Raw genomic sequence first — 22,566 nt, forward strand, 5'->3', positions numbered from 1 at the left:
AAACCCTTATTTCATGCACTTCTGGCATCTGTGATGCTTCTGATCAGATGAATTCTTTACTTTGATATTAAACAAATGTTGAAGCATCGAAGGGGAATCATGAAAATTCATATGCCTTAAACAACATACTTAAATCCAAATGCAAGACCTACTGTCTTTAGTGAAAGAACCCATTCAAGAGGATCCCAGGAGCTGTAAGTTTACCTGCAAAATATCTTTAGCTCAGTATGGTCAGGCATCATTACCTACAGAAATGCTAGTGGAGTGGTTACTATCTTACAGCATCTCCAATGCACTTCTTTCTTCCACAGAAAGACATTACCACTTATTTTCTTGCGAACCTCTGATCAGGTAACCCCCAGCTTTACTGCTGCATAGTCAACAACATGCAAATGAGACTTGATGGTTATGGGGCTAGAGAATCAGTCTGCAATGATTTTTCAAGAAAGCTCAAATGCTGGTGGAAAACAGCAGCTATGATGAGGTTGAAAACATGAGCTAAGGCTTTCTGGAGAGAGATGCCAACTTTATGGGTGGCAATGATAGCACTCGATGGTCTGTAGGTGGAACCCACACAGAGAGTGAAAGAAAGGAGGCCATGGCCAAGAAATCCAGTATGACTCTTCCTGAAGGTCCTGTTGGTTGGCAAGTTGGGGAATGCTGATGTGCCCAGCAGTTGTTAACAAGAGGAGCTCCTGCATGCAGCCATTTTTCTTTAAAGATTTCGGTTAGAAGTACCTGCATGACCATACCAGAGACTTTCAACCCACATCATGCGCCTCTACAGGATCCCTCATAAAGACAAAAGGGAAACATCAAGTTAAAAGGAACAGAATTTCATTGGTGAACCTATCATAAATCAGGATGAGTTATGTGTAGCCACGATGCAGAAAAGGATGCAAAAGCCAAGGTCTGCTTTGCAAATGGATTGCATAAAACATCTTCCATGTGAGAGGAAAAGCAAGAAAGAAAGGGTGGAAGAGAACAGTTTGTTCACATTAAAATACCTGTAACTGCCACAGTGCTTAGGGGCTTTGTTTGGTGCCCCTTGGCAAAACCATAAAGCATAACCTCATAGCCAATGCCAGTAATAAGGCCTTTAAGCTTCAGTTGCCGCTGGGCTCCCGTAAGGAGGAACTCCTGTGGGTCCAGCAGCTTGCCAGAATCCACCACGACTACTAGAAAGTTGTCAAAGGCATTCTCCGATGCCATCCACGACACTGTGAACCCATAAGGGTTAATATCAGAGACAGTTAGGTTTTCCAGTGGGGGCATGGCCTCTAAAAGAAGGGAAGGTGCAAAAACACACAAAAAAAGAAGCAAAAAACATTGCAAATTAGAAAGTTTCACAGATTCCACCAAACATAAATCACATTTTTCCCCAAAGTATGGATCTAATAGAAGTGCATAGCCAGGACCACAAGACTAGGATTTTCAACGGAGCCTCCAGAAGCTAGATGCTCAATTCTTAATTTTCATCAAGGGTGTCTCAGCACCTCATCTCAAAAACTCCATTGAAATTCCTTCCAAGCTCATTGTGTAAGCACATTTCTTCTGTTACACATGCACTGTAAGACAGTTATAACCAAAACTGGTTTAGAAATGCTATGCGTAAAGCTTTAATTTCCTTCCACTTTTGTCCACCATCCGTGCTTTAAGGACAAGCCTCAACTTTGGCATTCACAATTCCTCTATCTTGCTTCTTTACCTTTCTACTTCACGTGAATATCTCCAGCTTTTCTTTTCAGTGGTGGAGGGGTCAGAGATGCCAGAAGGACTGCCAGAAGCAGGACACTGATCAGTGAGGTCATAGCCAGTGCAAGTACTAAATACTTGCAAGATTGTTTTTTGAGGGGGATAGGAGAGAAGCCAGAGTTTGCACTGGCTAAGGGCTGGGGCTAATGACTGCAGAACAGAGCAATAATCTGTCCAAATTGCTTCATAGGCAGCTCTAGTGTGGTATGTTGACAACTTAAAGAAATTCCAGTGAGGGATCTTTTTTTTCACATCAGCATGACATCTGTCAAAGTCTAGAGGCTGTGCATCAACTCCTCAAAACTCTCACCAAGTCTCTGAAAAAAAAAAGGCCAAACTTTCACAAGAGAGTTTCTCAGTGTATTTTGCTCACTCAAAATCTGACAAGTCAAATAGAAAGATAACTGGCTCTGCTAAGCCCTGGCCTTGATCCTGGATCCCAGGCATTGCTGGTATTTCTCTAAGTTATTTGACCAACCTTGCTATGTTGGCTCAGGAGCTAACTCATCTGATCTTCCAATCACTCAAATTCCACTCACTTAAGAAAACACCAGTTAGTTAAACACAGAACTTTTTCTGGGAAAGGGTTTTGGGTTTGGTTTTGACATTTCACAACTGCTGAAATTGATGTTGTTAGAATTTGGCATAAAAATTCCCTCCTAAAGTTTTATAATTTGGAAGTCCTTATGTTTTAATGTTTACACGTATGGGTGCCAGAGATTCAGCTCTAATTTACTCAATTTGGAGACATTTTTGTAGTTTACTTGCTTCTAATCAAGCAACCCCAAAGATTCACATTTTGGTTTGGTCTCTGGGAGGGTGGGTAAACAAATTAAGAGCCCAAAATGCTGAAATTGTTTTCCTGGGATAGTTGTTGAGTGACACCAACACTCTAAACCCAGCAGGTTTATGTGAACTGCTGGCACATCCTTCTGCTGTGTAGAGTGCGCCACATGTTTACCTAGCTGTGGGAAGCTTCCTCTCAAAATACCAATGTCCATGGTTTATTTTCAAAAAGGAAGCATTTGTGCTCTGGTGGAGCAAAAGAGCAGGGGTTTTGAAAGGAGAGTTGCTCAATTCTGACTGTGTGACTGAATGTCATCAGGGGGCAGACCAGAGCTGGTGCAAAATGCAATGATTTGCCTTAAGGAAAATGATCATGGACATTGCCTTTCAGAGAAGCTGACAGCCCAGATGCTGTGAGGGATGCTGCTACTGCAACTGGTGTGCCCACTGCATGCTAATGAAGAGAGGAGAAAAAGGAAAAGGCCTCACTTTCTCCATTAATCCTATTTAGGGCATCCACATGTCTATGTGACAAGCCCTGGTAGCACACCCTGGCCGCATAATACATAGAAGGTGAACTCTGTGGCATTTATTTGATCATCTAGGAGGCATGTGATATACAATCAATTTCAGTCAAAGTCTGGCCAGAATATTCAGACATAAGGGATGTGTTGAGGGGACATCACAGGACAGGAGGCATTCTAAAATCCAGTCCTCTTTGGATCCTTCAGATGCAACTACTGAGTATTAGGCAAATTTCCCCCTCAAACTTCAGGAGTTAAAAAAGATTATTAGACATGGGAGAAAGACTCCAGAGGGCTCTTAACTCACTTTAAACTAGTACTCCTCCTAGAAATTTTTTTTAAGGTCAACATGACTGGTCTGACCCATCCTTGCACTAAATTTGCAAACAAAACCATTGTTGCTGGACGAGATATTCAGTGCCGTAGAGAGCCTTTTTTTTTATCCATACGGGAATATGTATTTTTATAAGCCAATAAATAGACTCCAAACCTTCAAGCAGGTACCTGTCATGACAAAAGCAGTGAGGGGCTCTGTGTGAACACCTGCATTGGTGGTCCCCTTAATGTTAATGTCATAGCCAGTGTAATCTAGCAGGCCTGAGATGTGAGCGCTGCGAGCACCTCCCGACACCGTAAGCTCCTGGGGTTCATGTGCTGCATAGGAATCTCTAATGTGTATAACAAACTTGGCAAAAGGCCCATCTCTTGTGGTCCATGAGAGGTTGAAGCTGTCAGGGGTAACGTTTGTGAGTGTGAGCGTGCCCAGCTGTGGCTCAGCCTCTGAAGGAGAAAGGAACACAGGTGAAGAGACAGCATTACTCCGCGGGGCTGGGAGAATTAGCAGTGGAGGTTTATAGATGCTTAAAGATAAGGCTGAATGTTTTAGCCTTGTTTTGCAGTGGTTGAAGGAAAAAAAAAAAAAAAGGAGCATTGCAAAAGCTATTTTGTAAGGTTTTGGAAAGAAACCACTGAAATTAGTGCTGACTTTTAATTTATTTTTTCATTCAATTTTCTTAAATAAACTCAATTTTCCTAATGAAATGTGGGCCTGATTTACAGAAGCACCAACAGCATACAGTCCTGTGGTAAAACCATAGAAACTGCAGGAACTCCCACTGGGAATTTGATGGGAATACAAACCCACAGCAACTCCAAAGTAGATAAAGTAGGATTCAGGCAGGAATTAGGTGAGTCCAGAACAGACGTCCTTGAAATCCCAGTTCAGCTTCTGTTTAGTGTTTCTGTTGCCTGGAGTTGTAGATACTTTTCCTTTTAGACCCTGAAGTTTATGAGGGGTTTCAATCCTAACAGTGATTATTTCAACACTAATCTCATGCCAAAACCTCCCTGGACTCCACAGATAAGGTGTTCCTTATCCTCTGATTAGGCACAATCAGAGAATATCTAATAGACTGAATCAAAAAAACCCACAACACTGCTGTTGCTCTCCTTTCTGACTGTTCGGTGGTCAGGGCACTTACTTAAGAAGTAAAGACTTTCCTTTTCTGCTAAAGGAAATTAAAAACCACATCTCTCCCCTGCCAGGGGAGAAACTTGGCCTTCAGGCTATAGGAGCGGGAGAGCTCCTTACCCATCCTGTTTTAAAGCTATTCCATTTAGCATAAAATCATTAAAGATTCATTAGAGCACAGAGAGAGCACAAACATGACCCAGCAGTCAGGTGGTCAGAGAATCCTGTGTCTGCTGTCAGGGCTGATTTTCTATTTTTTCTCTTGCCAATTGAGTATAAACCAAGAACACCTTGGGAAATGCAGCCAGTGAGATACAGGAAAATAACTACGTAAGTGATTCATGCTGGGAGAAAAGTAAGAAAGATGTATCCCACTGACAAAGAGAATAGTGAAAGAATGAAATCCTTTTCTTAACTAAAACATGAACTGCTTCAAGATGTTCCAACTTTTACTCCCGTCCCTCATTGCAAGACTTTTAAATAATAGTCCACCTTCTTCTCTGGAATTGTCTAGGAACAGGTGAAGCTAAGTGGCCCCAATTAAGGACACATGCTGTTGTCATGCTGTCAACCAGTGACCATCAATGCCTTCATGACTGACAGTGAAGATGTCACCATGTAAGCATGGTACTTCTGAAGACAGGGGAGGAGATGAGAAAATATCCGCAGAGCAAACAGGCTTGGGTGAAGAACCCAGTGAAACCGAACATGGAGCCATCAGCCCCGCATGCAGGTCAGAGAGGACAAACCGATCCTTTCCAATCTCATTCTGAAATGGCCACATTCCTTCACATGCCACTTGCATCCAGTCAGGCACGTTCACATCATGACATCCAGACTCCAAAGAACACTACATGCAAAATAGGTTGAAATTATCTCCTCAGGCAAGTCTTAGTGATCTCCCGCCATCCTGGAATCACCATGACCATAGGAAAAGCTCTGACATCCAGTCAGGTCTTAGAGACTCAAAGGTAGCAATGCAAGTGACAGAGTGGTGGACAGACCATCAAGAAAGGGTGAACTTGCTTTTTGAGCCCTGCTCTTTGCTGGGAACACATAAAAATACTGGATAGAAAAGAACATCAGAACCAGCACAAGGGGCCAGACCAGTCCATGCAGTTTTGGTTGGTCATTTAGCATGCTGCATGAAACTTCCACAAGAGATCCAAATGTCTTGGAAGACATTTGGTTTTAAGAATGAAGAACCAAAATGGCATGCAGGTGCCTCTCCAGGCTCATAAAGACATGAAGGCTTCCCACCCACAATAAAGCAAGTGAGGATGGGACAAACAAGAACTTTATTCCAGATCAAGTGCAAAGATACTCTGTGGAAAATATTAACCATCTGGAGCAAGTCAATTATATATACACAGAACTTGCAGATAAGTGTGTATATATAAGGAAACCAATCACGGTTTACTACTGGCTCCCTTAATGCTGGGGGCACTTTTTCAGCCTCTTCCATTGTCTCAGATCTCTTTTTGCAAGCGCTCTCAAGCCCAGTGCATTTCAGCCTCCCCTCATAGTGATCTCCCTATAATTTACCAAAGGAACGATGAGTTGGAGCCATGTTTTAGAGCAGTTCGGTGGAGAGCAAAAGAAAGAAGAGAAAAAAGCAAACCTGGAGGGTGAAACAGTGAAATACCTGTGGTTGCCAGTGCTGTCAAGGTCTGACCACCTTGCCCATCAATTACACCATGGAGCTGGACGGTGTAATTAGTGGCAGCTTTGAGGTTGGTGACTACATAGTGCCGGGAGGCCCCTGGCACTGTGTGCACCAGGGAGTCCAAAGGGAAGTCAGAGTTTCTGACTTCTAGAATAAAATGGTCAAAGGCATTGTCCTGTGCTTCCCACGTGAGTGACATGCTGTTTGAGGTAGCATTTGATACAGTGAGTTTGCTAAGGAGAGGTTCCTGTACTATGGGAAGAAAAACAAATGGAAATGTATTGCAATTATTAAGACCCAAAGCAACAAAATAAAGTTTGAATTCACATGAGCCACAGGTCACAAAGATCATCTAGCATTGTGTTTCTCAACGTTTTTCATACCAGCACCCTTGCAGTCACTCTGCCCATGTTATCCATGATTCAGTGAGGATATTCACAATCTGCTGATGCTAGAAACTGCAACTCTGTATTATCTGATCACTGATATTTGCTATTCTGCTTAGTGTCATTGACCATGTTAATCTATTGCTATGACAAATTTCCCTCTAAGATCATGTCAGCAGGCAAAATTTGGTAGAGATATTAAATGATCACAATGTGAGCTATCATCTGCCTACTACGAGAATGCACCTTCCGCTTCTGTAGTCTAGTCCTCTCCTTCCACTTTCATACTGTAATTGGCTAGAGCTCATCGAACATTTGACTTCCCTGTCTTTTCTGGAGAAAACATCAACTGTAAAACCTCAAGATGTGCAATGTGCCAACAACTAAATGCCTACCTATTTCATTCACCAACATCAAGTCAAATGGACTATTTCAATCTCTCGTGCAAGGTAAACTAACTTCTGAAGTTGAATTCAAGCAATGCATCTGCCTTGTAGGAGTCTGCTGTCAGACTGAAATGTGCCTGAAATCTATTTAGAGAATCAGGATAAAAACTGTATCTAAAAATCAGCTTATCTGAGAGAAATAGTATCTTCTCTGTACTGTGTGACAGATGCAAACACATGTTGCAAGGCTAACATAATGAATCATCTCCCACTTCGTTCTTGGGAAATTTGTTTTGCTTCTCGTCTGTGTCAGAGGTTGCCCCAACCTTAATGTTTGAACAAGAGCAAACTTATTGTGTGAACGAAATCACATCACAATGTGATTGACTGACTTTGCTGGATGGGATGGTGGATTAACATTCACAGTTCAAAATGTCTCCGGCAGGTCTTCCTTAGAAAGTGTTAAAGAATGAGGTAGCGGATTTGGTACACTGGTGGGCTAGCTGAGGGCAGGGAAAGGGGCACAACCTGTAAGGAAGAGTTAGAAGAAAGGAGAGTTAGCATTGAGGTAGGTTTTATATACCTGTTGTAGCTGCAGCACTTATTGCCTGTGTGCGGAAACCATGAGAGATCCCATAGAGGTAGACAATAAAATCAGTGCTGGGGGAAAGCCCTGAGATATGAGCAGTTCTTGAATTGCCTGAGATGTTGAACTCCATGGGCTCCAGCAACCTGTTAGAATCAATAATTTCAATAGTAAAGATGTCGAAGTCCCCACTGGTGGTTGTCCAAGAAAGGTTGAAGCTTTCAGGAGTAATGTCGGAAACGGTTAGCTCACCAACTTCTGGGTGCACTCCTGAGGAGGGAAACAACATTGGTCAGAAGGGGACAGCCCTGTACCTCCTCCTGTTCAGAAATGCCCTGCTTCTCTCTGCTCATGCTGGCAGTGCTCCAAGCTGCCACTGGAGAAAAGGGTTTGCATAAAAGCTTGCTACAAGCAGACAGGTACTAAGGGGAAGAAATCAAATGAAAGCATCTCAAAATGTTAATTAAGAAAGAAAGAAAGAAAAAGAAAAATAAGCTTTAAAGCTATGGCTATTTCCTTTTACCTCCATGAGCAGCCATGCGTCTTTGAGGTCTGAGCATGAAAGCAGATGCAAAAGAACTTTTCCCAATGCCCCCAGGGGCATTGGGAAAAGTTAGCTTCCAGTTTTAGGAAAAGCTAAAACTAGAGCTATTGCTTTATCCAAAGGAAAAGGTTATGTTTTCTTTGCTCTTCTACTTTCCCTTTCAGCTTAAGCCTATGAAAGCTGGCATGTAATTTTGGAGCTAGAGCCAAAATGCAAAAGTGATAGCTGCCTTGGGGTTTCTTCCTCTCTGTAGACATCCCTGATGCGTTACAGGAAGGCTCAGAAAAATCTGACAATTGGAAGTCCCCAGAAGGGAAAATTTTGAAAAGCTGAGTGCTGAGCATGACCCAGAAAGGGAAGGGAAATCCTCAGCAGGGCATCTTCTCCTGTTTTCATTAAGTTAACAAAAAGAGAGAACATTGCATATTTAGGCAGGACACCCATGATGTCTGTTTTCTTGTTTGTCCCTGTCCAGCCTCCTTTGTCTAGCCGCATTTCTCTATTTTCAATGAGCAATCTGCTACCAGCTCACACTGGGGACTGTCAAAGCACAGGACTTCTAGCTGCAGTGGGACACAGCCCAAGGCAAGTACCTTGTGCCAGACACGCTTCTACCTAAGCCAGGCTGCTTAAAGCATTATTGAAACAAGTTAGCTCTACTGCGTTTCATGTTTTAATTCTGTTGAGTTCTTATGTGTACTTTTATCCCCTTCTGTGCTGGGTAATATGTGCTTGGGGAAATCAAATATGAGCAAGCTCTGGCTATCTCACAATCACAGGAGGTTGCAAAGGTCTGTAAGGAAACCCATAGGCAGGAGATACTGTCTACAAGAAATTATCTGAAGGAAGAGCCACTGGTGCCCCTTTATTGTCAATTAATTCATGCCCTGTTCATTACCAATGATCATAACACCTGATTACCAACGATCACGACACCTGGAAGAATCAGTGAGGCATACAAAGCTCTTGATAAGCTCTCATTTAAAACTGCCATCTTCCACAACATTGGCCAGAAAATTTTTTTTGTGGCTGTTGATGAGTTTCATGCAACTTTCTGATAATGCAGACCTTACTTTCCTTCTTTCAGGTCAGTTTTATGCCAGGGTAGTTCTGCTGAATTTGGTTTTCTTGTATTAAATCTTTTTTAGACCAATCAAACTGTTTAACAAATTTATGTGGCTTAATATATGATACTACTCTTGCTAGGAAATAATTTGTGTTCTTTTCTATATGAGAACATATAGAAGGTGTCTGTCCTTGCCTTTGAGTCAGATGCACACAATATACCCCTGAGTTTGTATTTACACAGAAGCTAGTGCTTAATTTCAGAGGTAGCTTCTGAAGGCTAAAAACTAAACATACTCTCAGGCTTTGATTATCTGGGCTATGAAGAACAGATTTTTTTAATAATTTTACAAGGCAACGTGAGCTTTCCTGAGCATGTACAACAGCCAGTTGGGTTTTGCTGTTAGTGTTAACCAGCAGAAAAGTGAGTAAAGGGAACAAAACAAGCCATTCTGAGGTGGGGGGAAAAAAGCATTCCTACAAGAGAAGGGCTCCATGGGGGCACTGAGACTCTTATTGGAAAGTCTGATCATGAGACATTTCCATGCCAGAGATGTTCAGCCAAGCTTTAATGAGTTCAGTGCACCCCATGCAAAGCCAACCAAGTGAGCAAGCTTTGCCGAGCAGTTGCAATAGCTCTGGCTCACATCCCCGTCTGCAAAGAAAGGGAGCCATGAGACTGAATGAGTGACTTGAAAAGGTACCTGTCATGGTTTCAACAGAAAGGGGTTTGGTCCTGTAGCCTTGAATCACACCACGAAGTGTGATGTTATAAGGTGTGTTGGCCTTGAGACCTGTAACATTCACAAAGCGCAGACCGCCTGGGACTGTGATATTCCAGGTTTCTTCAGGATTGTCAGACTCCTGCACCTGAATGATAAAGTGCTCATAGGCCCCGTCGGCTGCTGTCCAGGTGAGCTGGAAACCATCCCAGCCAGTCTCTGATACTGATAATTTTCCAAGCTCAGGTTCCTCCTCTGAATAAGGACAGAGAGTCAATCAGTTACTCAGATTACGGACTAGTGGTGATGACGTACTATTTAATGATGTTCCATGTTAATGAATTCACTTGTAATCAGTGACACGGAGATGCACTCACACACACACATTTACATTCTCAGCTGCCCCAGATAACTTGTAAAAGCTCTTCAGAGACATGGCAAGACAGAACAGGAAGAAAAGGACTGTCATAATAAATAATAACCACATTAATGCCAAGACTGCTTACAGAAAGCAGCATATAGACTATCTTATAGCTGCGAGTGTTTTGCCAACGTTAATTACAAGTCCCTGTGAGACAAGCAAGTATTACTGTAACCACTTCACTGCACTATTAACAACTCAGTGTTTGCCATTATGAAGTCACTGCGAGTACTGCAATAATACTGTGAATACTGCTGTAAGGGTAGGAAGACACTGAGTTTAGAGTAGCTGGGAATCAGATGTTTATGCTTTTAATTGTGTCCACATGAAGGATGCTATTTATTCTTCTAAACAATTTCTAATCCGAAACAATAAAGAAGGGGAAAATTCCTCCATGTCTGCATGTCTTCAGTTTAATGGATTTGTCTTCATTATATTACATTATTCCGTCTACAAAACCTTCCTGGGGGCTGAGAAACTTGGATTTTCAGAGTTACTGATATTAATCTAAAATTGAAATCTGCATTCATAGAAATTAACATTCTCGTAAGCCATCACAGGGGTGGTCAAGGAAGTTGGCAACCATCAGAGCTAACTCTCTAATGCTGTTAAATCTGAAAGTTTAGGTCATTTTCTCAGCAAGAATAGAACTCCTCTGTTACAGAGGAAATACAACTAATTCCTTAAAATCAGCAGTCATTTGGGAAAATAACAGAGTAATACCTGGTTTTTTTCTACATGGAAAATCTTGCTATATGATCTATCATTGGCCTGTGGACTGCGGTGACTTTCTAGCACTTTTCTTATTTATTTGCATTGTTGACACATCAGCGTTATAATAAAAACAGAGTCTATCTGAATAATCCCAATCTTCTGAGACTGGGAATTTATATGAGAGATAATGCATGAAGGGGAATGGATCTGATTTGTCAGTTGTAAACTTCAACTTTAAGCTTTATGCATATTTTAAGGCAGTAGATAAAGTGATCCTGGAATAAATGAAAATTAGGCTCAGCAACATTACTCATATAAATTTTCCCCCTGTAAAAGCAGAGTGTTTATTGTATGACTGCTGCATAGCCTTATATAGGTAGCTGGGGTTGCATTTTCAGAGTTTGAGCACTCATAGATCACAGACAATTATTTTCAGTGGGATTCACTAATGTATAGTAAATTGCTACTAGGGAACACAAAAGTTTTTACAAGCTTTCCCCATCCTGTTAGAAAGGAAGAGATTGTTTATGAAATAACACAATGATGTTCAACAAAAAAAAAATGCATGAATCCAGAGCTGTTTTGCTTTATGAGGAACAGAAATGAGACTCATTGAGGCAAAATATGAATCCTGTCAAAACAGCACTGTTTAGCTGAAAAAGAGAGAGCAGGACAGAAAAGGAACTGGTTGTATCAGAAATAATGATCTTTTGGTGGCAACAGAAACAAACAAAACAAACACATTTCCTTAAAATGAAACTAAACCAAAAGTTACAATAAGATAAAATCTTTTAAGCAAAAGCTTGATTATAATATGTAATGCAGTAATCATCACAGCTTAAAAGCAATTCGGATTTCTCTGAAGAGTGCTTGGTTTCATTCGCCTCCAAGATGCAGAGTCCCTTTTCCTCCCATTTGTTTCTCATGCATGTCTGAGATGGTAGCGCACACAACCCCATCATGCTTTCTAGGGACCAAGGGATTCTCATACAAAATCATGCACCAACTTGGACTGTTGGAGACCTCCAAAAGCCTCATCCATAAAGCATCCAACATACATGACAAAACAATGACAATGTCATGGCAAATGATAACAAGGGATGATGCTTCTTACTTAAAAAAAAAAAAGAGAGAACAAACCATTGAGAGATAAGACTGCTCTAGCCTTGTAGTAGGTATGAAAGAATCTGTATGTTTCTATGCAAATATTTTATCTCATGTTGTGAATTTCGTTTTGGGTGATGGATAGGTACAATCATTAGTCTCCAGCTAGGTTCTCCAGGTATGAACTTACACACTGGTACTTCGATCATTATTGAACTGAGCCCTGTGGCTATAGGCCTGTTTCCTCAGGAAATTCATGTAATAGGGATAAGAGGTGGAAGTTTTCAGAAAGGTATGCTCCCAATGTGTTACAATCTTTTTTTTCCTCTGACATCACCACTTCCATGCCAATGCTGCAAACTGCAACCTCCTTGCAATCTTTCTTGTGTTTGAACCACAATCCAGATAAAAACCTGTAGCATCTTGCTATTTTCATGTGCCTTGTAAATAGCAGATGCATCAATGTCTCTCTTTGCATGCAATTTGAAAAGAGAGAATTGATGCTACATCACCTTGAAAGCTGCACGGGGCATTGTCCATGCTGTACCACTCAAGGGTCTCATTCCATAGCAATAAGAGTTTTATCCCGTGCAAAAGGAAGAAAGAAAATAAACAACTAAGAAGAAATGCATCACTCACAAAGCCTAGCATTTCTGCAGTGGAACAGCAGTACGAAAATGAAGTTCTGTATTTCAAAGCAGAAAAGGAACATATGGCTAATGAATCCATAGAAAATACCTGTAGTAGCTAGGGCTTCCAGGGACCAAGAGAGCTGACCTTGAATGCTTCCATGGAGGTTAATCTGGTATTGTGTGCCAGCTGAGAGATTGGTAATCTCTGTTTCTCGATGGTTTCCCGGCAAAAAGATTTCCTGTGTTCTGTTTAAACTGGACAGGTCTTTCAGAGTGATAAAGAACTGATCAAATACCTCATCCTGTGCTGCCCAAGATAGGGTGAAACTACTGAAAGTCCTGTGTGTTATATTAAGGTCATGAAGAGCACCAGTGGCTTCTGAGATGGGAAGGTCAGTGGGCACCAAAAGCAGAGCATGAGAATCAGTGCCAGGGTTTGTTAAATAACTTAGCTCTGTAGGTGCAGGACTGGTAGGATTAAATGACGTTTCATTGATTGATTCTCCGGGTGTTGTGACTAGATGTGCTAAACAGAGGTAAATTACAAGTTAAAATTTCCTGATAATAAACCCCCAAATATACCAACAGACAGCTAACATCTGCTACAAAACAGTTTGTGTGCTTTGCATTAAAGAGCTCTAAGAACAGAGAAAACAGATGGGTACTTCTTTTTTGGAGACTGAATCCAGGCCACAAGCAAAGGTAGCATCATCAAGTACAACATGGTTCTTACGCAACCACGCTTACTAGCAGATCCAGAGCAACAACCATTAAGCACAGAGATGAGCTGAAATGCTTCCAGCAGAGAAACGGGCACATCCTCAGTAGATGTAAATCAGTACACTTTGATTCCCTCCAAAGAACTTTGCTAATTTACACTGGTGAGGATTTGAGCCCTAAGTCTCTCAAACATGCCTTTTATCTTTGCTACAGCACATCAGTTGTTGCTTCTGATACAAACCATAAGCGGAATGCATGCCAAATATCGCAAACATATCCAAATCCAGACTGAGAAATCAGCCACAGCAGAAGCATGCTAAATCTCATCCTATCCAATCAAAAATAGGCGTGGAGGAGTTATCCATCTGGATACATGCAGAATTTTCAAGAAAGGGGGAGACACACAGAGACATCCTTACCTAAAAACTAGGACAGAAAGAACTTGAGCAATCTTTCTTTAAAGAGATCCAAAGGAACAGAAGGGAAAAGGACTTGGCCTTCAACATGCTGAATGATCTGTGAATATATCCTGTAGCACAGTCAGATTCTGAAAATCTGAGAACTGTGGAGATCACAGAGAATGTGTTTCTGATCACAGCTGCAAGGCAACAGGCAGGTGATTTTTCTGACATGCAGAATTATCTCCTCATTAGTGGAAACCCACATCATTTCACCCCTCAATGACTTCCTTGCTTTCATGCTCCACTTGCATTCAATTAAGGGAGAGCAAGTCATCTACCACCATCAATCAGATCAGCACAAATACGTATTCAGGATTCAGTGTCTGTCTCCAAATTCACACATGTATCAGAAAAAGCAAGTTTTCAGAGGAGAAAGATCAATTAAAAATATTTTCAAATAAATGCAGAAATGTTATCTTGGAAGTACACTCTCAGGACAAACACAAATGTAATAACATTGTTTTCTGCTCACCTCCAGGAAGGAGAGAAGCCTGTGAGGCAAACAGTGATTTATATTTATTTACATATATCATTGATATTCTTGACTTAGGTAAGGGCCCCCCTTAAATAACCAGGCCCTACATATGCTGCAACCTGAAGACAGCCATGTTGCCATCGCACCAGCATACCTGCAATGGTAACAACTAGCATAATTCCCTCTTTCTTAGTAAACCAACTGTCAGAACCATTATCTGACTGCACCAGACTTACAGAGCTCATGTAACAAAGCAGGAAGGCATGCAGTATGGAATCCTTAGCCTTCTGCAACTCTCGGCTGCTTGTGCACAATTAGATGCCAACCAGCTCTTTCCTATTCTGGGAACGGGCAAAAAACTATGGCATCAAGCAAGTGCACTGGTATTTGTTCAGCCTTAAGGTTGCCTGTTTAACATGCGTAGTGATAGCTGGGCTTTACTGTGGAGTATTTCTGCAGAAGACAAGCACAGATAGAATGAACAGACCAGCAGGGAGGAAAGGGCAGCAGCACATTACACAGGTACAGCTCCATGCTGTGGATGGTCCCACTGGGAAACTGCCATGCACTCTGAATTGGAAACTGAGGAAAAAACATCCAAAAATACAAGGGAAAAAGAAAAAAACAGGGCTGGCATTATGGTCCTTATATACCAAAGATCCGTGAGAAAACCCTGTGTAATAGTAGTCAAAACTGGCTTCTAATTTTCTCTCATTTTACTTGACCAGCCCTACTGACATTTCTCCCAGATTCCTGCCAGTAATAGTATAACCACACAAGGACTTGGTTACTCTAATCTGAATGGGAAATACAGCAGCAGTTCAACTGTATTATACAAAAACTGAGGGACCAACCACCTAAGTGGCATTTTAATTCAGAATTTTGCTGTCACAAGTGGATTAATTTTATTGTGCCAATTTTGACAACTACATGGGAGGCTGCCGTGCACAGATTGTCTCGTGGGGCACATGTAATTATATGTAGTTACATTACCTCTGATTTTTTTTCAGACCTAATTCTGAATATTACCTTGGGTTTAATGACTTGACTCCACAAATGAATTTGTGGATGAGAAAGAGTGGTCCACCCTCTACACACAGATATAAACACACATATACCCCACATTAAGTTCATGTGTCATAGAGTAATATGTGGCTTTGTGAACAAACAACAGATAGAAAAATGAAAATTATATGAATACATGGAAAATACTCTCATACCACAGACGGTATCAGTGTTCATTGTTTAACAGAATACTATAACAGAAAAAGGAAAATTTGGAAAACAATCAAACTGTAGGATAACAAGACCAATGGAGTTCAGACACTTGACTTAGCAATGAGGGGAATAGATGGGGAGAAGAGAAAGAGAGCTCTAGGAGCCCTAGGTGGGTGGATGACAGCCAGATAGAATGATTCGTGGTGGCAAGATGAATGAATAGTAGATGCCAAAGAGCTGAAAGATATGTAGAAGGGAAACTGGATGGACAGCAAACACACGCTCTTTCTCAGACTGGAACACTTCTCAATATCATTCTCTTAGTAAAATCTTCAGGCTGAATATGGCCTAAATATGTCTATACTGCTGTTGCTAGCCTTTTGAGGAATTCCATTGTAATGCTTCATTGGCGATTTTACTAAAAAGAATGTTAATGTCCTGCCAGGACATTTCCCCAGTTCCGTGGGATGGAGCAAACAGTATTCTGTATTATTTCTTGCTTCTGTCTCTTGGATTTTATATATGATTTGCCAAGAGGGGCTACCAGCCAGTTTAACTGCGGAGTCTCTCATCAGCTTGAGCACACTGTAAGACATGATGGCCTATCAAGGTATTTGCAATCTTTTCAGACCCCTTTGGCTAAATGGCTTTCCCCTCTCCCAAACCAGCTGATTCAACTGGGCTTACAGTGCCTGTGCCCCTCTGAATTTCATAAAGAAAGCATTGCAATATATCACAAGCCAGAAATACTACAGTAGTTACCACTAAAAATCCTCACATTGAAGTCCAGGTACTCCCAGCAGAGGAATCAGCTGAAGAAATGGACAATCTGTACTGGCAAATTTAGTTTCCCAGTGGTCAGCACTGCTTTTTTCCAACGAACTAGTTCACCTAATCATTCTTCCTAATGTTTCTTTGAGTTTGTATAAAAAAGGGTGGTGCAATCTAAGACGGGAGAAGCCAGGAGAGGAAGAGGGATTGACACACAACACAGACAAGGGTCTTTGGTAAACAGCATAAATCTTCTTAAAAACATTCAACAGAATGGAAAAGTTACTTCTCCAAGCCATGCTCCTATGTGCAACTCAATTCCAGAGGCAAGACAGTATCACATCCACAATTCATCAACAGTTGCTGCACAATCTGGGTCCTTCAGCAGAGGAATTTGAAGGTGGCGCTTGGTTTCTCTAATGTCCACTCTTTTATCTCCAGAGGCCTCTCGTGCCTGATGTATTACCATCTGTCCTCCTCCAGGACCCACATTGTGCTATGCAGGCAGGGTTCCAGAACCAGAGCAAGAAAGAACAAAGCTGCAGTCTGACTGCTCAACTTCCTCAGAGCTGGTTTACGTGCTCACCCTACAGACTAGTTGTTAATCTGATGTAACATTCTCAAGACATGCTGCCAGAAAGGTCCCTCCAACTAGTAAAATGGCTCATTTTCTTTTATTTCTGAAGTGGTTCTAAACCACAACCTTTGTGCGATGCTGGGTGAGACCCCTAACAAATCAGTAGCACCCTAGTTTGTGATACCTTCGTTAATAACAGAAAGGAGGTACCTGTTGTAGCCACAGCTTCCAGAGGAGAAGAGCGCTGTTCTCCAGCCAATCCATACACCTTGATTTTATAGGAAGTGTTAGCTTGGAGGCCGTCAATCACAGCACCTAGGGATTCTCTGGGCAGGAAGATTTCTGCAGGGGGCCCAGCTGCCAATTTCACTTCCTCGTACTCCACCACAAAACTACTGTAGACGCCTGTATTTTCATACCATGAGACACTAAAGCTGTGGTCTGTTACCCTTGAGACTACAAGGTCCCTCAGTGCATCTTCCTGCATCCCTGAGGCCTCTGGAGCAAGAAAGCTCCCAGAGCCAGAAAGCTCCTCTGGGTCAGGAGTCATTGCCTGCATTAGGGTTAGACTATATAGAGCTACAAAGAAACAAACAAGCAAATGGCAGTGTGAAATATTTAGTCTTTCCTTTTCAGCAAAACAAAATAACATTTAGCAAACTGTTCACTTTATAAACTTTACCATCTCTTGAATGCAGAATCATGGGTATCAGTTAAAAAAAACTTGAGCTGCACTTCATCCATATGAAGAGACAGATGCAACAGAAGGCTGCCATCCTATGTGATGGAAGATTTTGTGACATCTCTACCTGCCGGCAGAGAAGCCTGACTGAACCATCAAGAGGCTGGGAAGAATATAAGATGAAAAACTGGCAATCTGGAGAAGCAAAGGAAACTCTGAAAAGAAAAACTCTCAGCCCTTCTGCAGTCCCTGGCTCCCTTGTTCATCAGGGATGGCACATGCCCCTCTAAACAGCAGGACTGCCTTCTCCACCCACCAAGAAGAGCTAGTCCAGTCCTAGCTGTGCTACTGGCATTTTCCAGTTCAGTCATTCCTCTCTCCCTGCTTGCTCCAAGTACTCTCCCCAGCAGTGCAATGGACCTGAGGTCCCCCATAGCTCTGCAAGAGAGGGTAAAACAACAAGTTTGTCTGGCTTAGCCTGAGGACTTCAGGACCTCCCAAGTACTGGGAACAGGGATAAAGAGGACTGACTTCAGGGTGGATGCAAAAGTAAACTGAAGAAGAGACCTCTTGTCTTATACCCCACAGGCTTACAGAGCATTTCTGCATCCCCATGCTTATGTGTTTGGATTTGTCCATCCCTACACAGGAGGAAGGTCACAGAGACAGGTTATGTCAACTACTGCTGTTGCTTCTAAGGAGCCCACTGCAGAGAACTCTTTGTTTACTGGCTGCTCCAAGTAAAGACTTAAAACAAATATACCGGCCAGATGAATGTATTTATAAAAAAAACCCCAAAACCAAACCAGGAAAAAGAAGCCACCTTTTGAGACTTTGGAAGCTGGTGCTGGAAAGACCAGACTGTGAAATTCCACAGCATGTTGTTTCTGCCTTTTCACCGTCTATGCATACTTCTTTTGAGACCACTCAGTTTTCAGACAGATGGGGAAACAGATAACTTTGGAAAAATCAAAGCCTGCTCACTCCTGCCACATAAACCTTCAGCTTCATTTTGTATGTGTGTGCCTCAAGGCTTCCTCATTTTTCCCTATATTGGTCACAGGCCTGACTTATGCATCAAACAAATAATTCAGTACTGATGGTTTTCTGTAGTTTACACCATACCATATAACTCTCTGCTGTCCTGGATTACTTGACTCTATAAAGCATTCAGAGGTTCTGCTGGCATGAACACTACCAAGGAATATGAAACCAGTTTTGATCAGTTAAGCTACATAGTTATTAATTTGTAAAATCCAGAACTTCTTGCATGCGTTTACCTCACAGATGGTCTTTTGGGAGAAAAGGATAAACACCTTTCTATCTGCTAAGGACAATAATTGTAGCCCAGCTGATTCTGATTTCAATGTCTCTGCTTACTTATAGCAGTTAAGGCTTTACATCACAGGATTCAGCCTGAAGGCATGCAAAGATTCAGGACTTCTTTGTGCTCTATACCGAGATATAATTCTGTATGCAACAAGCTTTGAGTCAAAACGTCTCACAAAGAATAAAATCTTGTTCAATAAGTAGTCCACCGATACTGGTTAATTGGAGTGGTTTGTACAAAAATAGATGGCAGAAATGGACCCCTTCTTTGTAGACAAACATAACAGTCACGGTATCCAATGGAAACGGTGACTGTGACCAGATTTGTGGCGGTAGCCTTTCTCGCTTTTGGATGAGAAAACTGAAAAAGGGCAACATCAGAGCCCTGTTGACCCTGCTGAAACATGATGGGTGGCAGCATGCTGTGAAGAGAATTCATTAGGCAGAAACAAGCAATGTTAAACACATTCTTGTTGCTCTTCCTCTTAGTTTTTGGCTGTAGAAAACAAAACAAGATGTAATGCACAAAAAAGCAACCTCATTTAAAACAAAAGATGAGGTCTGCATTTCCTGCAGGACAAATAGCTGCGTTCTTTGTGAGTCTTCTCAAAGGATAAGCAAGAAATCATTGAGAACATGGAGCTAAACACAGTAGGTAGCGAAATACACAGCTATCCCTCAGTTAAGTCTATCATGCTAGACAGAGCTAAGTCTGCTCTGCAGGCAGTTGATGTTTTAAAGCAGTTCCCCAGACATGGCTTACAAAACCAGGGAAGTTGTACTTGGGGTAGTCATTGCCCAATGACCTGGTGCACGGCACTTATCAAAAGCTGTTACTCACCAGTCGAACCCTTGACAGTTGTGGGTTTGCTTTTGTGTCGGCCTTTCTCCGCCACCAGACTAATGGTGTATTCTGTCCCTGCATCCAATCCTCGCAGGATAAAAGAGGTGCTGTCCACGGGGATCTCCACTTCATTCCTCCTTCCAGAGGGGCTAACGTAAATGAGGCGATAACGATCAAACTTGGCCACTGGTCTTCTCCAGCGAAGGGATAAGGTGGTTTCAGTGGGGTCACTGACTTCCAAGTCCTTGGGGTTATCAAGATCTACAGGTTAAAAAAGCAAAGTTGAGGTGTCTCTGAACTGCCCTGGGACAGTTCTTCAGACATCTGTAGACAGAGTAACATCTATACTGGGTGTCTAGCAACAGATCAGAATCTCATCCACCTTTTGGAGCTTTTGAAGCCCCGTTGCTTGATATAGATAGAGGATGATGAAGTTCTCTTTTACAGACGAAGCACACTAGAACAGATTTCCCCCACTTACACTCACTTCAGCAGGCACTGCATGGAGGAGAGGCAGAATTTAAGCCTTCAGAGAATTTACCTAGGAAAAGGGGGATATTGTGAGAAAAATCCTGGATTTGAAGGGCAGTCAGGACTATTGCAACCACTGAGGTTGCTTGCTTTGTCAGATAAACCTTTTGGCCATAACTACCATTCCTGCCAGAAACCCTTACAATTAGAGGATGGCCAGAGTAATCAGTGTAAGCATAATTACCATTAAGGAGCTCACCTGGAGATGAAATTCCCAGAACACTAAGAGTTCCTCATACAGGAAAAGGAAGCCAGATTCAGAGGTCAAGATCTTTGGCGAAATGTTTTTAATTTCACTTGAGGGGAAATGTCCCATTGGTACCAAAATGAAATCAAGAACTTTCTAAAGTATTTCTTACAGCATTACTTGGAAATGACAGAAACATCAGAGTGGCTCCACCTGACTTGCTGCTTCCTCCAGAGCACAAAGAGGGATCAAGATACTCACCAGTGCCAGCATTAATGGTAGCAGGAGCACTTTCCCTGTCCTGTCTCACTGCTGTCACTCCAATGCCATATTCAGTTCCAGGCCTCAAACCTAAGAGATGAGGAATAGAAGTATGAGTTCCTGTCCATGGAATGTGTCAGCAGGCATTTGTTTAAATAAGGAAGCCTGAATATATGCAAGGTAAGATATATGCTTTCTTGTGTATGCAGAGAATCAAGGTTTCAGTTGACCCTCCAGCTGACCTGATGTTAATAAACCTTTTTACATGTACATGCCAAAGGATAAAGATTGTAGCTGACTGAGATTGCATTTTGGACACTGCAAATGCATAACCAGAGATAGCTTCTACTTTCAAGAGAATGCAATATAGGTACTTATGCCAAAGAAAAGCAGGAAAACATCCCTGTGACATGGAGAAAGTACCATTATCTAGCCTTGCAGGCTTGTAAGGCAGCTTGCAGGTACACAGGAAAGTTGCAGACTGGCATCAGTAGATACCATCCCTAGCACATGCAAAAGCCTTTTGAACTCAGGCATGTGAAGTCATCTCCACAAAGACATGTAGCTACCTAGCACTCAGGGAACAGACTAACAGGATTTGGAGATGCACATGAAAGTGAAATGGCTACATACCTTCTGTTAGCTAGTTATCCATCTGCAGGCGTGTAAATATATATCACATCTATTTTAATTTAATTGCTTGTACCCAAAATGCACAACCTCTGCTTGTACCTCTTATGTATAGTGACCAGAAGAGCATTTTTTCACTATGCTACTGTGCTCTAGGGTGATGGCAGTGGCATGACATTAACAACAATCTCTCCATTCCCCTACCTGTGAGTGTAGCTCTGGTTGTTGCCTGGTTGCCCTTTGGCACTGTGATCTCAGCATGGTCTCCACCAGAGATGGGAGCAAACTTAATTCGATAGTTATCAATATTTGCATGGCTGTTCTTCCACTCCAAAGTAATGCTATTGTCCGTCTGTGACACCCGCTTCAGGTTTCTTGGAGCATCCAAGTCTGTAATCAATCAACCAATAAATAAATAAATAAATAAATAGGAATCATTCTCTTCTGACAGCAGTCTCTTATAACAGTACTTTTTGGAAGATGAAATGATCCATACAGCTGAAGTTAAGTTTCCTTTCACATGACACCACTATGTTCTTAACTACATCAAGCAGATTTCTTTTAGCATGAAATGGAGAGTTCGCTAGCTTTGGGGTAAACATCAATGGAAGAAATTCAACTTTCATCTCCTGAGACAAAATAAAATTTTCAATTTTAATAGTTATTTTTTATTACAAAATAGGCTTCTGGAAAAACGTATTTTGATAAAAATATTGGTTTTCCTTTATAAGTACCTCAGCTTTCAAAAGCAAAAAGGCTGCTAAGAAAAAAGAATTGATCATCTCTAGAATTCCTGTTCAGTAAATATCTTGTATTCACGGCTGAAAGTAACTCATAAGTCTCAAAACAAAAAGTGCGTATTATGTAGAAATTCAATGGGCTTTTACTGTTCACACCTATAGCAGACTCAGATCCTGCTCTGAATGAACAACTACATTTTAGGAGGAAAAGGGAGATAATTCTCTATGTACCATTTACTCAGATCCCTTAATGCATTAAACCTTCATAACATGCTAAAGGACCCACACTTTTCTTAAAGCATTCCCAGGATCACTAAGGAGCAAAGTAATTTGTAAAAGCATGACAGAAAACATTTGCAGAACTGAAGAAGGAAAAAA

General features: G+C 41.7%; 1 protein-coding gene across 4 annotated transcripts in view; it reads right to left on the bottom strand.

Moving 5' to 3' along the window:
• Window positions 1-22,566, bottom strand: part of TNC (tenascin C) — a 74,898-nt gene that overhangs the window by 18,894 nt on the left and 33,438 nt on the right. For 2 of the 4 annotated variants that reach the window (XM_030000370.1, XM_030000371.1), the window contains exons 8-12: window positions 21,653-21,838; window positions 20,819-20,908; window positions 19,837-20,100; window positions 9,874-10,146; window positions 7,558-7,830 (exon numbers count right to left, since the gene is read on the bottom strand). In XM_030000370.1, the coding sequence (XP_029856230.1) occupies window positions 7,558-7,830; window positions 9,874-10,146; window positions 19,837-20,100; window positions 20,819-20,908; window positions 21,653-21,838 (1,086 nt within the window). Of the gene's footprint in view, window positions 1-1,007; window positions 1,281-3,569; window positions 3,846-6,181; window positions 6,455-7,557; window positions 7,831-9,873; window positions 10,147-19,836; window positions 20,101-20,818; window positions 20,909-21,652; window positions 21,839-22,566 lie in introns of all 4 variants that reach the window. The other 2 variants (XM_030000373.1, XM_030000372.1) reach the window with 2 other exon arrangements.

Source organism: Aquila chrysaetos, chromosome 24 (assembly GCF_900496995.4).
Source record: "Aquila chrysaetos chrysaetos chromosome 24, bAquChr1.4, whole genome shotgun sequence".
In the NCBI taxonomy this organism is placed as follows: domain Eukaryota; kingdom Metazoa; phylum Chordata; class Aves; order Accipitriformes; family Accipitridae; genus Aquila; species Aquila chrysaetos.